General features: G+C 39.4%; 1 protein-coding gene across 2 annotated transcripts in view; it reads right to left on the bottom strand.

Moving 5' to 3' along the window:
- Positions 1-16,565, bottom strand: part of LOC149309253 (116 kDa U5 small nuclear ribonucleoprotein component) — a 36,841-nt gene that overhangs the window by 15,461 nt on the left and 4,815 nt on the right. For both annotated transcript variants that reach the window (XM_089532044.1, XM_089532045.1), the window contains exons 4-14: positions 16,469-16,547; positions 15,243-15,318; positions 13,957-14,022; positions 12,093-12,128; positions 11,586-11,676; positions 9,568-9,650; positions 7,791-7,957; positions 5,977-6,101; positions 2,522-2,585; positions 1,398-1,488; positions 620-755 (exon numbers count right to left, since the gene is read on the bottom strand). In XM_089532044.1, coding sequence (XP_089388170.1) covers positions 620-755; positions 1,398-1,488; positions 2,522-2,585; positions 5,977-6,101; positions 7,791-7,957; positions 9,568-9,650; positions 11,586-11,676; positions 12,093-12,128; positions 13,957-14,022; positions 15,243-15,318; positions 16,469-16,547 — 1,014 coding nt within the window. The remainder of the gene's footprint in view (positions 1-619; positions 756-1,397; positions 1,489-2,521; positions 2,586-5,976; positions 6,102-7,790; positions 7,958-9,567; positions 9,651-11,585; positions 11,677-12,092; positions 12,129-13,956; positions 14,023-15,242; positions 15,319-16,468; positions 16,548-16,565) is intronic.

The raw sequence follows: 16,565 nt of genomic DNA, 5'->3' as shown, positions 1-16,565 counted from the left end.
CTCCAAAGAGCTCAAAACAATGTAGATAGTTCCCACTTCAGTATTATTCACAAAGGCACCCTAGAAGTCTTTGGCTAAGAAATAATGACTATCCAAAGATCACAGAGTGAGATCAATATGCACAAGAATAAACGTTTCCCCATCCCAACAGGCACTGGTGTATCTAGCTCAACTTGTTCCCATATAAGCAAAATGGATGACATCCTCTCCTTTAGAATAAAGAAAGCATTGTATTTGGGAACAACTTTGTAATGAAGGAAACACTTGCCTCCTTGCCCTCCTGATAAGGATTGGAATTTTGGCCTCTCCAGTCCTGGACAGATACTTATCCAATACACCAATGTATCCTGAATTAACTATTTGAAATAAAGACCACTGTATAATTAGAATCTGTAACAAAGGTTGCCTTTGCCACTCAGCACTGAAGTGGAATTTCTCAAAATCCTTATCTTGAGCTTGTTGTTCTAGCAGGGGAGCGCAGCCATTGTATACTCTTGACCAAAGAATGGTACACTCCTATCTGGGATGGTCGTCCTCGTCCACCGAGTGCACAGCTTTGGGAGGGATACACATTGAGCAGAGAGGGAGGAAGGGGACACCTGCCTAGGGTGAAGCCTACCTGTGAACTCTCCAAAAAATTTCTTGCAGACAAGCCTCAGGAGGGGGCGGATGTTGAGTTTCAGTTCCTCTTTCGTCAAATGGATCCCCAGTTCATCCAATGTTCGGGGCAAGGTGGTGTCAACATCCCCAACCACCTGTGGGAAGAAGAGGGAGATGAACGGTGATAGCTTTAAGTCAGCCTTCTCCAGTCTGATGCTCTCAATTTGCTTTGGAATTCACACCCCATCAGCACCAGACAGCATGTCCAATAGTCAAGAAATTATGAATGCTGCAAAATAATATGAGGCTGAACTCTTTCCCTGTCACCACATTCTTGTGCTTCTTCTGCACTGCCATGGTACTGCAGCACATATCCAAAAAACTATCTAACAAGCTATGATAGACTGGACCAAAGCTGGGCCGGGGGGGTAGGGGCTTAAAAACAGTCATACACACAGAAAGGGAAGGGAGAGATGAGCTTCCTATCCTGGGCTGCATCTACACTGAGAAATAACCCAATCTGACATCACTTTAACTACTATGGCTCAATGCTATGGAATTCTGGGAATTGTTTGCACATTTAGCCTTCTATATCAAAGAGCTCTAATTCCACAACAAACTACCAATTCCCAGAATTCCATAGCATGGAGCCATGACAGTTAAAGTGCTGTCAAACTGGATTGTTTCTGCAGTGAGGATGCAGCCCTGCACAAGTTTTTTGAAATGGAGCCCAAGCTTCTCGTATTGTAAGAACAACCCACTTTATCAACATTTACAAGCATCAGTCAAAGACATACCTGAGCCAGTATTTTGTAAAGAGGTTCCAGAATGAATTCTACAAAGCTCCTTTGGGAACTGCTAGTTGGAGCCTTTTTAGTGAACTTTCTCCTAGGAAACAGAAGATGATATGTGACTAAATTTGAACCTAGTCTATTTAATAGGCCTTTCCTGGCAGCTTTATCTGAGAAAATGTCAGACTCAGTACTAAAATAGTTAATCTGAATAAACAAAATGAAAAACCCATTCCTCTTTCTCCCAGCCATGATGCTTGAGAAACAGAGAACAATTGCAACTAGCAATTATTTTTTTTAAATCCTATATTTCTTTGTGTCAGTAACTAATAAGCTTGAGTTCTGAGACTTGATATGGTTAATGTAAAATCATCCCTTCTGAACTTCCCCACACTTGGCATCAATGGATGGAGTGCATCAGATAACAGTAGCATGCAAATTGCCTTGGTTGCGTGGTGTAATTGTGAATGGATAGATTAGTTTATTTTCAGTCTAAAAATGTTTCACATATTCATTCAGAGCTCTGTTCAGATCCACTTCCACATTCATCTATTTACTGTAGATGAACAGAAAAGTACATTATATGTACAAAAATTCATATGTATTTTAGGGTAAAATGCAGATTTTTTACACTTTTATATATTTTTACACTTGGAACGTTTTGAAACAGAAAACTATCACAAAATTTAAAGAAATCTAACATTGGAAGAAAAGCTGCATTATGATCGACATTATTTGGGGATATCAGAAAAGAAAGGTCAAACTAAGTTCTTAAGCTTCTCTAGAAGTAATTTAGTGATTTCTTCAGCACTTCTGCTTTCTAGATTGCATACTAATTCATGAAAACATTGATGTCAGTGCAACAGTGTTCATGTGTGAATGGTCAGAATAAAGGGCTACCTAATGAAAGTTGTGCTTATGATGAGTGTGATTTTAAGAGAACTCTAACACAAATATTGACAACATCTTTGCACCTGATAGACAGTCCAGGGAGAGAATTGTCTTGATCTCTTCTCTGGCTAATATAATGCTTGCAATATTCTGACACTGCACATACATAGCCTAAAGAAAGCTGCAATGGAAAACGCCTATCAAAAGGGAGACAATGAAAAAAAAAAGCCAATTCTTACGTCTTGGGATTAAAGTAGATGTCTCCCCAAAGCCGCTTAGCAAACTCCTGATAGTTGATGTCTCCTGTACAAACAGCAAGAGGAAAAGGAGGGCCTCAGTTATGCAGATGTTCTATTGCTAGATTTAAAGTATGCAGAAAGTCAAGATTGCTAGCTTTATCATCAACAGTCACTTGCTTTGAAGCTACATCATTTCTTTGATCTTAGCCTACTTAATTCAGACCCACTCTAGCTACATATAAAAGGAGAACACATTGTCAACCATACAATAGTGTGCACAGCATCCAGTTGTCAATTATTTCTCTCCATCACACTCTAATCTTATTATGGGGGAAAAACAGAATCTAGTTTCTAGTTAATAAATAGATGGAGCAATGCAAACAGGACAAAGCTCTGTTATTAATGAGTTCCACTGATTCTACAGGATAATGTCACTGAGCTAAAGGAAGAAGGGAAAAAGGGAAAAACCATGAAAGACACTTACAGCCCTGTTCACCCCCAATTCCATACTACACCAAATATCTCCATTTTTCTTTGCAGTCCCTCTCAAAATAGCAAAATAACCATTTTGAGAGATACTGCAGTGGAAAATGGATATAGTTGGGATTGTGGTTGAGAGGGATACAGCGAGGGTTGAAAGGAAATTGGCCTTTGCATTGGCCCTGCATTTGCTCACCTCTGACTTAGAAACTCCTAGAGACATTTACCCACCTCTCAGGGTCCTTGCAAGAGAGTTCACACCCTCTGCCAATCACAAAAATTAGGATTTTGCTCATGTAAGCACCAACAAACATGAGGACTGTTTTGCTAATATAAATCATCAAGGATTTGGAATGGAAACAATGAGTGATGAATCTATGAAAACAGATGGGGAAAAGCACGGCAAGTCAAGAAGGTAAGTGGGGCTAAAATAAGCTAGTTCAGTAAAGGGTTTCCAGGATAACAAGAACTATCTTAACAGAGAAGAGGAATATAATCCATGGCAAGTGACCAAAATGATACAATGTGGGAGGTGAGAGTTGTCCAATAGTATTTATACAGCATAGTGTGGGCAAAGCATGGGCCAGGCTGCATGAAGTTCTCAAGGACATTTTTGTGGGACATCCACCCCAATGTTTCTCTAAAGAGGGCCAAGACCACTTCTTAAGCCTCTAGATCAGTGATTTCCAAACTTTGTCCTTCCAGATGTTTTGGACTTCATCTCCCAAAATTCCTGAATGTTGACCAAGCTGGTAGAGACCTCTGGAAGCTGAAGTTCAAAACATCTGGAGGACCAAAGTTTGGGAACCACTGCTCTAGATGACATTCTCCCCTTCCACATAGATGTTTCAGGCCCAGAAAAAAGTTCCACAGCAAGTCACTTCCAATTTTGAAAAAAATGTTCCTCCATGGGCCTAAAACACCTCAGAGAAGTGAAAGACATGGCACAGTTCCCCCACATACATTACAGTGGGAGTTGGAGTTATGTGGCCTTCTGGGTGTTACTGAACAGCAACTCAGAGCATTCTTCCCCACTGGCTGATGGAACTTATAAGCCCAATAGCATCTGGAGGGCCACATGAATACTGCTTCTGCCCTAAACCCTGAAAGAAAACTTTCTGAACAAAAAGAAAATTTGGGAGGCTGTTGGGCATATGTATGTGTAAAGCTCTCCAAGGTCCAGTACAAGCTGCATGCTTCCCCCAACCTCTAGAAAATGTCCATCCCAATATAGTAACTTATGTAAATCACAACAACTCTTAAAGACAAGTTAGCTTGACTATTCCAATACTCTAGACAGGGCCAGCTGGGAGAGAATTGCTTGCTAGGGATTTCCAACAATTGGGGATTTCTTGGTCCACAGCACACACCTTTCTTAGCCAAGCTAGTTCCTAGAGTCAGGAAGAAGCGAGTGGAGCCAAGGCAGGGAAAACAAGACTAGGTACCATATATATTTAATAAATCAGACTCCAGTTTGGAAAGCATGCTAAACCTTAGCCAAGCAGCTTGCTTTAGCTAGCATCTGCCTTTAAGGCTTGCTTTTCACTTTTTAATACACAGACAGATTGCCTCCCAAAGGCAGCCCATCAAAGAGAGCCGACAGAGAGAGTAACTTCCACATAAGTCAGTCTTACCAGGGGAAGGAGCATAATAGAATATTGCTACAGAATAGTGAAAAGAGAACTAGAACTGCATCTCTTACTTGGAAGAAGAGTAGCTAATGTTGCCAGTTGGGATCAAGAATTGAAATTACACTCTTATGTGTGTTCACTGAGAAGCTCACTGAATAAGCCCCACTGAAGCTTACTCCCAGGGAGGCTATGGGTGCCTACTTCCATCTGGAGAATTATGGAACGAGCAGCATCTAGTATGGATTCATCTTAAAATCCCTTTTGCCCTTTCTTACTCCTGTTTCTACTCTTGGGCCATCCAGTGGTTACTAAGGAACTGGCCTTGTTTCCACTACTTCCTACGCATACAGGCAATGCTATAGCCCTTTCTTGCTCTCATAACTGAAGCATTTTTGGTAACTTTAGATTTTGGTTTCCTTTTTCAGTAAATAGCCCTAATTCACTTTTGGGGAAGATGATCTTTCAATTTCTGAGGGATGCACTCATGCTCTGCCTATGGCCCAGTACCCTCTATAGATTGCGTGGGGCTACACATCTGCAGGATTTTCTCTGTTGTCTTCTAGGATCAAGGTAATTCACCTGTAATTCACACCGCTCGGCTACCTCCCTGGCTCAGTTTAGAAGGGAGTTAAAAACCTTCTTATTTCGATCAGCATTCCCCGAAGCAAGCTCCAACTAGTCTTCCCCCTTCGACGGCAGAGGTAGCTGGCTGACAGGGTTTTAATTTGATTTTAATATGCTGTGTTGTATTTCTATTGTGTTTTATGATGTAATTGTACTGTGTTATTAACATGTTGTTCACCGCCCTGATCGTTGGAAGGGCGGCATACAAATAAAATTTTTATTTATTTTATTTATTATTTATAACCTCAGCATAGAAAGAGATGAACTCCCAACCACTGAGAACAGACTTCTTACAAAAAGGTGGATCAATTCTCAACTAAAGTGAAATAAATGCTTCTTCAAAAGCTGCATGCAAAGCAGGTTGCATTAAGCAACCTAGCTCTAAGGAGCATAACTGAGTGTGAATTACTTAAGGACATGACTAAGGCAGCAGATAGAACAAGTTCCTACTTCTAAAGGTTCCAGCTCAAATCTGCTGAATTGCATAGTCTTTTCCCTTCATAAAAGGCAAGTCTCCCATTGCTCAGCTTGTACTGTGGCAGAACTTTGACTCACACATACATACACACCCTACAACTCTCAAAACAGGAAAAGCTAAAAAGTACAGCATATACTTATGCAAAATGTAGCTGAGTTTCATAACATGGCCAAGCTTTTCATGCAGAGTCAAAAAAGAGCCAAGGTCTCCCAATGAGGAGACATATTTTGGTTGACCCTTACCATACATGTCAGTGTAGATCTTGGCAAAGGAACCCAGTGTAAAACAGATGCTGTACTGGGAGCTGGCAAAACAGACATTGCCCAGAAGTGGAGAAAGAATCAGGTTTTCATCTGTAGAATACATGCTGCAAAACAAACAAACAAACAAACAAATTTTAAAAATCAGGTACCCGCTCCTTATTTAAGAGAGAATAAATCTTCGCAACAACCCTGTGATGTAAGATCAGGCTGAGAATATACACTCATCCCTCCATATTTGTGGCTTTTATATTTGCAGATTTGCAGTAAAAGTTGCACTGAAAGACCTAGAGATTCCTAGAGGGAATACTCTACTAGGCATTTGTAGCTCCTCCAGTGCAGTTCTACGGTCAGTGTCTGTCGGATGCTGACCACAGAATTGCATTGGAGGATCTAGAGATTCCTAGTGAGGTGTCCTCTCAGGTAAAAACATGGTGTTTTTGTTATTTGCTGTTTTTCCATATTCACAGGGGTCTTGTGCCCCTAACCCTAGTACAGCCCAATGTAGCACTCTTGGACTATGGACTAGGATTTCAACCAAGGTAAAACAATTTTTTCTTCTTAAATTTGGACTGAATTTGCATGTTTTACCTTTACATCACCAAAAATGTTCCTGATACAAAAACATGGAGACTTTTTGAGGAATCCATTGTTCTCTGCCTAGAAAGAGGCCTGTAACCTCACCGGAATGGAGACTTATTGGATTGCAAAAGAAGGGTCCCTGTTGAGATACAAATGGACTTTAAATTTCTTGGACTTTGAAAATCTCCCTATTGCCCCATGGCCAGGAGGAGGAGGAGCCTGCCTGCAAAAGATATCCTCCCCATCAAAGCATTTTTATTAGGGGCTGAAACAACATGCAGGCATATGACTAACATCTCTAATTGTTTTTTTTTCCCCTTCTCCTTTTTGGTTTGTAACATCTTGCCTGATGAAAAAGCCCATGGAGCTTCCAAAGCTTGCAACAAGTATATTGTGCATTTCAGTTTGCCAATAAAAGCATCACTGATTGAATTTTGTTTTTATTTTTTAAAATCTAAGTAAGACTGCAAACTCTCATCAGCAGATTCATTGCTATGAATTAACTGCAATCTGGAAGAGTACTTTTTATTCAGTGAAACTGAGAATTAAGAGTATATTTGGTTATTTTTGTACAACTAATTTTGTTGTGGTAATAAGCAATAAAATAATATTACAAACAAAGAGCAAAGTTTACTGACTTTTTAAATTCTGTTATTCTCCCTCCATTATCTCTCAATGGCATTTTCACTGTTTTTATTAAAGGGATTCTTCAACACTGGACCAGCTGAACTGTTTTGCTTTTAATTAATGAATTAGTTAAATGAAAGTGTTTTTACTGCTTACCAAAACCACAGTTCTAATTAATTAAAATGACATGAAAGATGAAAAACTCATGGCACAATAAAAAAACTAAAACTCTTCTGATATCTGATGTAATGACATATTGACAAGCTAAGCTTTCATGAAGTGTACGTCACTTCATTACATATAAATTTCTGTACAGTCTATGGCAGTTTATGTCAAATAAAATGTATTAGTCTTTAAGGTGCCACAAGAGTCTTTGTTGGTTTTGCTGCAACAGACCAGCAAGGTCTGTCCTCTTGAAGGGTTGCCACAAATCAAAACAAATCCAGTTATGGGCCTACTAACTTTGGTTAGTTTTTATTTTGAAAAAGAAACTGAATGAGTAGAGTGCTGGCTTGAATTCAGGGCTACACATAGTGCTCTCTCCATGGCCCTCAAAAAAACTGTTATAAACACAGATGTTTCTATACCTGATTAAGCCATTGACTTCATCCACTATGTGTCGCAGTTTGTAATAGGCATCAGTAGGAGGCAGTTTCAGTTCCAGTATTAGTCGGTCAATCTTGTTAATACACACAGTTACTGCCAACCTCTCTTGCACTGCATGCTTGATCAACCGCTCTGTGTTGAGCATCACCTACAGGGGACACACAATAGAAGAGGATGCCAGGTGGTGCGTGAGAAATCAAGCACTGACCCTTCCCTGCTCAGAGAACAGCCTGCAGAAGCATCTATGCTCAACCACCACCGCAAGAAGTTCACATGTAGGACATGCATTTAAATGCAACACTGCCTTCCTTTAAGCCTGCCCTGTTCAATGAACTTTTGACAAAAACAAAGCTCTATTACATAGGGAACTATGGGGATAAGAGATAAATTAAACTGTATGCCACAATGACATGTATGCTGTAAAAAGACAAAAGTGGACCTAGAAAGAATACTACTAAAAGTAGGAAGCTGTCTTACAACAACAACAACATTTTCCAATGTTTCAGGCTGTGGGGGTGGGGGGGCTTGGGATCTTCAGTAACAGGAAATTCTTCCTCTGGTCACCAGTTTTCTGTGTATAGTGTAATAATTAATAAAACTTAATAATAAATAACTAAGAATTTAGTTCTATTGCACAAATTAATAAATACCTTAGTTCTGTTACATTAAAAACACCAACCAAAACCAGCTAAATAGAATCTTTTTCACTGTTCAACAGCAGCTACGTTTCTATTGCAACATTTCAGTTCTACCTGTAGACTCAGCACAAACATCATGTCCTAAACATCATGTCCTAAGAAGAGTCCTAATCCTGCTAAATCTTTCCATGAAACATCCAAGAATGGAGATTTTAGGTCCAAAACACACTGCAGAAATAATCCATTTTGAGACCGCTTTAACTGCCCTGACTCAGTGCTAGTGAATTGGAAACTGTAGTTTATTGTTGTACCAGAGCTCTCTGACAGAGAAGGCTAAATGCCTCACAAAATGTCTCACAAAACTACCCAGAGTACAGTGGACCATTGGTATCTGTGGGGAATCCATTCCAGATTGTGGTGGGAGGCAGGGGGTACCTCTTCTTCCTCCTCTTCTCTGCGTCCTCCTCCTCCTCTTCCCCCTCCCGTTGCCATTGTCACGGCTCTTCCTCCTTTTTCCTTCCTCCTCTTCCTCGCTACCTCCTCCTTCCCTTACCCCCCTCCATTGCTGCCACTCATCCTCCTTGTCCTTCCTCCTCCACCCCGAGGCATTGCCATGTGAGGATGCTCAAGTCAGTGCGTGACAAGTCTGCAGATATGGAGGGCAGACTGAACTCACCGCATTGAGCCAGGGCAGTTCAAGTGGCCTCAAACTAGATTATTTCTGCAGTGTGTTTTAGACCTTTATTAATTTTCCAAAATAAAACTACTATACAATACTACTAAAAACAGTCAAATCTCTTGAGTCCTAATCTAACTCAAGTTTTCCTGTCATTCATATTTGCTTTTTCTCCTGTATACAGGAGACACTGTCAATAATTTCTCTCTGACCCATTTTAATTATTCCTACTCCAAATTCTCAGCATTTCTGTTTAAAACATTCTGGGTTGTAAATGTGGTAGAAGCTGCGAAGGCCTTGTTTGCAATTCCCACAAAAGATATCCCACTCTCAGAAATAATTTTTCAGATTCTCTAATATTCAGTGCAATGCTTTACTTTCTATTAATGAAAAAAAATCTAGTCAGAGAGAAAGCATAAATGCTCACACACTCACTTAACTCACCCCCTCAGCAGCATCAATGAAGAGTACCACACCATCAGAAATGCGAAGTCCTGCTGTGACCTCATCCGAGAAGTTTACATGACCTTTAAGGAGTTTTACAAAATAACAACCATCAGGAGGGGAAAGTTGCAGCATGTACCTCATAGAGAAGGAGTTTCACTAGAGCATGAGAAGCTAGCCCGTGTTGCTGTTGATCTTTTGTGGTTCACAAGCTTCTAATGCTGTATGCCAAAGGCATTGCTCACATCTCACAGTAAAAACGAACTGCTGCCAGCACTGTTAATAGCCCAGTCCAGTTTGCTGACATTCAGTTTAGTCATTCATTGGAATAATAATCCTGCACAGTCCTTACAAAGGTGGCCCTTCATTTACTGTACTCACAGATCTTTATTTCCCAGAAGAGGGAGCTTAGTGTTTTAATTGAAATGGCATTCTAAAGGTTCAGAAAATGCTGAGACGCCAACGTTCTAAAAGAAAAGTGCCAGACCTCAAGGGTACCCAGAATCCCAGGTGTCTATGGGTGGCATGTAATTATACACTCAGCACTTGCTCAAGATAATTTCTGTTTTTCACAATTCTTCATTCTTAAGTAAAAGTTGTAGGTCTGAATCCAGTGCATATGAAGAAAGAGGTGGGGATAATGCATCTATCTGGGAGGGGGAGATGATCTGGCACAGAATGAAGCTATAAGATATAAAAGAAATCTCAGGTGCTTGTTGCAAAAGAGAGCTATTTTGAGAATGTATGGTCAGATAAAGTCATCTGGACTTCAACAAAGATGATGAAAAGGATGTTTTCAGTTGGCTGAACCTCACTCAAACTGTTGCAAGTGATTTCCCAGTGAGAGTTCAGCATGAAAAGCAATATCACACATACAAGGGAAAATAATACCAACATCACCCTCAAGCCCAGTGAAAAGACTGTTCAAAACATAGTTTAGGGGTCTCAACAGGGGAGCAGAGGATGTCAGAATCAAAGCAACCCTGCCACCCTTGGGGTTCTTTAAAGAGTCAAGGCATGATCAGGAGGATTTTGGTCTGATGTAATATCTTTCAGGCTGTTTGAGGATGCCAGCTAGGTAAGAAGTGGGAAGGGGAAGAACACAATTCCCCTAAGATACAGATCCTGTCCTCTGTGAGCTGCCATACTCAAAAATAGAATGAAGACAAGTTAGGGTAACAAGGATGGTGTGGGCTAAGCATACACAAATGAGAAATAACTTGGCTGTTTTCCATCAGTATTAAATATTAACTAGCCATCTTCTCCTAAGTTTCCCCTATTTGTTTCTTCCATCATTTGCTCAATTTAAAGCATATGTTTAGACAGCTGCATCAGCGAATTTATAATATTTGAAGTTTAAATGCAATAAACCCTTTTCAGACTTTTTTAAAAATAAAGTATAATCTTGGGATAGTTTACAGTCTTGCATCTTTTAGAATAAAGTGGAATATCTAACAGCAATCTCTTCTAACTTCTGACTTCTACATTCAACATACTGTATTTATAACCCAACTTAAATGCATGAACAGTCTCACCAAAACAGCATGGCTACATAAGCCAATAAAGTCTGAAACAGTCTGGTCTAAAAGCTTGCTTGAGAAGATATCACAGTACTTTGCATGCAGAAGGTGTTCTGGTTCAATCACCCTGTATCTCCAGTTAGAGCTGGGAAAGAATGGTTGCCAGTTGAGAATAGGCAAAACCAAGCTAAATGGCCCAATTGTATGACTCAGTATGAGGTAGCTTCAGGTGTTCAAGTGCAGACTATAATTCAGTCCATATTAGGAAGATGCTTAAATTTAAATTTTAGTAGAACTCGGATACAATTCACCAACAATCCTGCTGGCTGGCAACTGGCATTCTATCCTTCATTGAGGACTTTTAAGTACAAATGGCAAAGGCTGGAGTCACAAGCATCTGCTGGGTTTTCGCAATGCTACTCACAGCTAAATATTTTATATTATACTTTTTAGGAGGTTCTTTTTTTTTTAAAATAGCAAGAACAGAAAAACCCTCACCAGGTGTGTCCATGACATTGAAAAGAAACGATTTGCCCTTGGTGTCTGGGAGAACAATAGTCACCGGTGTGCTCTTGATCCCAACTCCTCTCTGAAAACAAAACAAAACCAAACAAAGTCAAGCTGAGGGCTTGAAATCACATCTGAAAATGGGGGTTATGATGTGGGAAAGACTACAGTGAGGAGGGTCAAATAACAGTAGAACAACAACAAAAACCTATACACAGTCCTGGGACAACAGAAACACTAAAAACTAACTATTGCACTACCTGGTGTGAAAAGTGACAACATGAGATCCAGCTAGCTTGTGATGTTCATGTGCTCCTGACTAGTTTAAATAAAAATGCTGTACGGTTTTGTATGGATTTTTGTTGCTACTAAAGACTGCTACTCAAATACACATTTTAAAATAATTAATCTGGAACAGAACACAAGAAGAATAATACTATTGGAATTTCAAAAAAGCCTGAAATCAGTTTGCACATTCAAAAAGGCAGATTCACATACCTCTTGTTCAGTGAACAGTATATCCGTATAGCAAAGCTGAAAGAAACAACAATAATAAAACAATAAATAATTCAGAGACCAGATCATAAAAGTTGGGATATTTTTCTATACTTCATCTTTATTTTCTTTGCTTTTAATTAGAAATACCAGGGTGAGTGAGAGAAACTCTGATCACTTATCCAGCCATGGGCACAGCAAACAGAATCAGTATATTCCAGGGGAAAAAATGAAGAGACTCTAAATAAATGAACAGAACAATATAAATGGATCATGACGATCAGTTTTTCAGAAATGGATGGAAACTGACCATTAGGATCAGACTGCTTGCTAATCCAATGGATTAATGGCATCTCTATTAGAAAGGACTATTCATGCTGCACTGAGACAGAAACCGGCTCAATTCTCTCTGTCACACTAAACAACCTCTTGGCTGCACTGCTGCATATTATAGTGAAGGCTCACAAGGCTGAATAATCCTCTATAGGAGGGAAAAACCCCACGTAGAAAACAGGTAAAATAAAAGAACTGTAGCCTAGCCCTTTCCCTTACAAGCTAGTTTTAAATGGAGAAAGGCCATATGGAAGATCATCTGAATCATGTGATTCTTCAAAATTACCACCAGAGACTGATTTATCCTCTTGAAAAGAACAAGGCCTTAGCCAGGAGGCAATCTGTGATCAGACAGCAGGAAATGCCTCCCTTGTCTGTTCTAAATGTCATGTCCCATGTATGTACATAAACACAAATATAAGGCTCCTGTTGGGTATCTACCCCAATGTAACTATGCTGGCACAGGCAATGGGGTGATAACAGGAGGAAAATGGCTGCAGGCACAGCAACCACGATAGAAGTAATACAGTAACCTCCTTACTTCTGGTGGGTCAGACTGGATGTGGTGGCTCCTGGAGGCATTGTACCATGAAAAGTCTGGCCTAGAAAAGCACCCGCAATTGTCCAGCCCAGTCTTCCCAGAGTACCTTGCCTTCAATTACAACCCCCTCCCCCCAATTACATCAAGCGGTCTTCTTTTCAAGATGGCAACAATGACAACTTTGCCTTACTTTCTTCACAGCTGCTACACAAATGAAGTAACAGTGCACATTTTATACATTTTACGTATACATTTAAATTTTTATACATTTTATGTATATTTAGTTGCAATGATTAATCAATTTAAAAACTGACTAAGGTAAATTCCTTAAAGTAGCAGACATATTTTTAAATATTAGTTTCAATAGTACAGGTTGAGTCTCCCTTACCTGAAATTCCAAATTCTGAAATATTCCAAAAACTAAAACTCTTTTCATGGCTGGCTGAGATATTAATGCCTTTGCTTTGTTGATGGTTCAATGTACAATAACTTTGTTTCATGCATAAAATTATTAAAAATAAAATTACTTTCAGGTTGTGTGCATAAGGTGTATACACATTTTGTGTTTAGACTTGGCTCCCATCTCCAAGATATCTCATTATGTACTTATATGCAAATACAGGCATTCCAATATACAAATAAATAAATAGTCTGATCTCCAAAACATTTCTGGTCCCAAGCATTTCAGATTAGGGATACTCAACCTTTACTTTAAAACACTTATGTATGGAAAGCTGCATCTTGTAAGAGGCATTTGTCTTTCTCTTCACATGAAAAGGAATGCTTCTTGGGATATTGCAACAAAACAAACTAGAAACAAAAGAAACACATTTCTCGTTGGTTGTTTTCACACACATACAAATTTATGCACTGATCAATTTATTAGACTCCAAGAATAATTTCTTTAACTGGGTAACAGACTGTTGATATCCATGGGTTTGGACAACATCATCATAAACCCACTTCCCAAGGAACAGAATTCAGATAACTTACATCCTGGTCATACCGCTTCCTTATCTCTGGATGAGTCTGTTCAACCAGGCAATCCACAAAACAAGTCTGAAAAGTCACAAGCAAAGCAAAATGGAATAAATGACACAATATACCAATTAGCTGAATATTACCAGCCCAAGAGGCACAAGGATGTTGCAGCTCTGGCTTTTTTCTTCAAGATCTAATTTAAACCAAAGAAACCCATAATTTCGGTGCTGCAATCAATGCATGGATTCTGCAATTTAGGGCTGAAGCACATGGCTTGGAATGAGTGGCCTCCGGCCGTGATCAAGCCAGGACAATGGTGACCACATGGTCCGTTCCTGAAGTAGGCTGCCACCACAGTCCCAAACAGGCTGCCGGCAGGACCAAATTATTTCTGCTCGTTAAAAGTCTGGCTTCCCCCACCCCCTTAGCATGGCCTCAGAGTGGCATGTGTCATGTGACCGTCATGCCCCCAAAGGGGCCAGAAGACACCTTATGTGGCACATTTATTTTGGGCCCTAACCACAATTCTGCTAGCACCAAGTGGAATTTTGTTCTAGTCAGTAGATTAAGGCTGGTGAAATAAAAAAAAAGAAGAGATGCAAGAAACTTGAAAATACACCCAGTAAGAACCTCATCTTTTATTTCTTTCACTTATATAACCCTTAATTTTAGTAATAGCTCTCAAAAGAGTTAAAATATTTAAGACAAAAAGGTGCAATCTAAGTCCTAGTTCTCACAAAGAACAAAGTGACAAACCTGTATCTGGGCTGGAGCATGTTAGGCTGTACATGTAGACTCAATTAGCCAAATAATCCTTCACATAAGTAAAAATAAGTTTAAAAAATGTTTACATGCCTACACACAGAGAAGATAAGAAGAGGAAAAGTTTTCCAGTTTATTCCACTGATGTTCTCGTTTTCTGTACAAAAAAGTGAGATTTTGGGGAGAGGAGCATTCAGTTATACATGAGTCTCCAAACAGCAGTTTCACGTGGTACAACTCAGAAACAGGTTTGCCACCTCACCTGTTGTCGAGAGAGACCAAACAAAGCAGTAGGAAGGGGCCTACTAGGTTTCACCCAGTACCCTAGCTGAATTGAGAGGGTGTTGAGTACAACAAATCCCCTTCTGATCTAGTACCACAATAAATGTGGGAATGGCTAAAGATATCTTGTACTCAACTAGTTTTCCTGAAAGAAAACAAAACAAAAAAAACTTCCAGAAAAAATGGAGCAAACTACATCTAATTCAACAGATCGGCTCCTCTATCCTCCAGTCAAGGCAGGAATTTATGCTAACCTTTCCATGGTGTAGGTGTCCACAAAGTGTAACATTCCGGATCAATTCAGAATTATCCATCAGGTCTGCTAGGAAGCTGAAAGAAGGAGACCCACCGGGGAAGTGGGTGGGAGAGCTTTTAGTGATGCATACTGCAAAGGAATGCAGACATGCTCTCATTATCTGATATGTAAAATCATCACTGATACAGAGAACATCTCTGCATCTCTGAAATTAAGCAGTTAAATACACAAATCGTTTTTTTTAAAAAAACAGGCTGATAAAGAATGATTTGCCTGGATCTGATCTGCATCAGTGCTATATAAATAAAGCATAATGATGATGATGATGATGATGATGATGATGATGATGATGATAATGGTGACTTCTGTGAAGCTGAAGAGGTTTAATGTAAAAGGAGTAGAAATGATTGATTGCCTTGTGCAACCTAAGGGATATGGGAACCTTCAATACCTTTAATTTGTTTCTGGCCTCTAGCTAGATGAGCTGGGTAGCAGCTGCTCTGGTTAAGGCATCAGTATTGCCTCCAGACTTGCACAAGACAATACTAACTGCAGAAAGTATTAACTGTTTTCATTAAATCACTTTCCTGAACTGTCTCTCTATGAAACAGAACAAACAGAGAGAAAGAATGTCTATTAAAACTATGAGAGCCTAATGCTTTTATGCTGCACTTATATTCAACTGTGGAAAGGTCAGTGCCACTGTAAGAGTCACAAGCCAAGTTACAAACACTAATCTGCTACCAGAAGATGACAATTATGCATCCATCCATAATGACTAATGGATCTCACCTCATAAAGTGACTTCACAATACTTTGTATTTCCCTGTTCCTCTCCTACATGACCAGCTACTGCTATCAAACAGTGTGGCAAAACCAAAATATAGAATATCATGGTGTTGACACTGAGTTTTGTAAGCACTAAGACAATCTGGAAGGGATTGGTTTGTGTATGTTAGAGGGTGGTGGAAAAATGGGTGAAGGAAAAATTAAAAGAAAGCTGGTTACAGTTTTAAAAGAAATATATATTTGTTACAAATAAACACATATTTCAATATTAAATGGAAAAATATAGTAAGTATAGTCCTGCTTGGAGCTTTAAAAATATAACAGGTAGGAGTTTAGATGAATAAATGTAATAATTGATTCCCTAACAACATAAGTCTGTAACTTTGGAGAAGAAGAGTAGGAAAACAGAATATATATGCTGCATACTGTACTTACTCCATCTCATACACTGTGACTGGCAATGTTTGCTCCATAAGGGAGAATTTCTTGGTCTTCACTGGTTTAATAATAGGCTCTGGAAAAAAAAACCATA

The sequence above is a fragment of the Sceloporus occidentalis genome, unplaced genomic scaffold, assembly GCF_023333645.1.
Source record: "Sceloporus occidentalis isolate IW3139 unplaced genomic scaffold, rSceOcc1.0.p SCAF_7, whole genome shotgun sequence".
In the NCBI taxonomy this organism is placed as follows: Eukaryota; Metazoa; Chordata; class Lepidosauria; order Squamata; family Phrynosomatidae; genus Sceloporus; species Sceloporus occidentalis.
The sequence above is the reverse complement of the archived record's forward strand: the minus strand, read 5'-3'. Positions and strand labels throughout refer to the sequence as shown.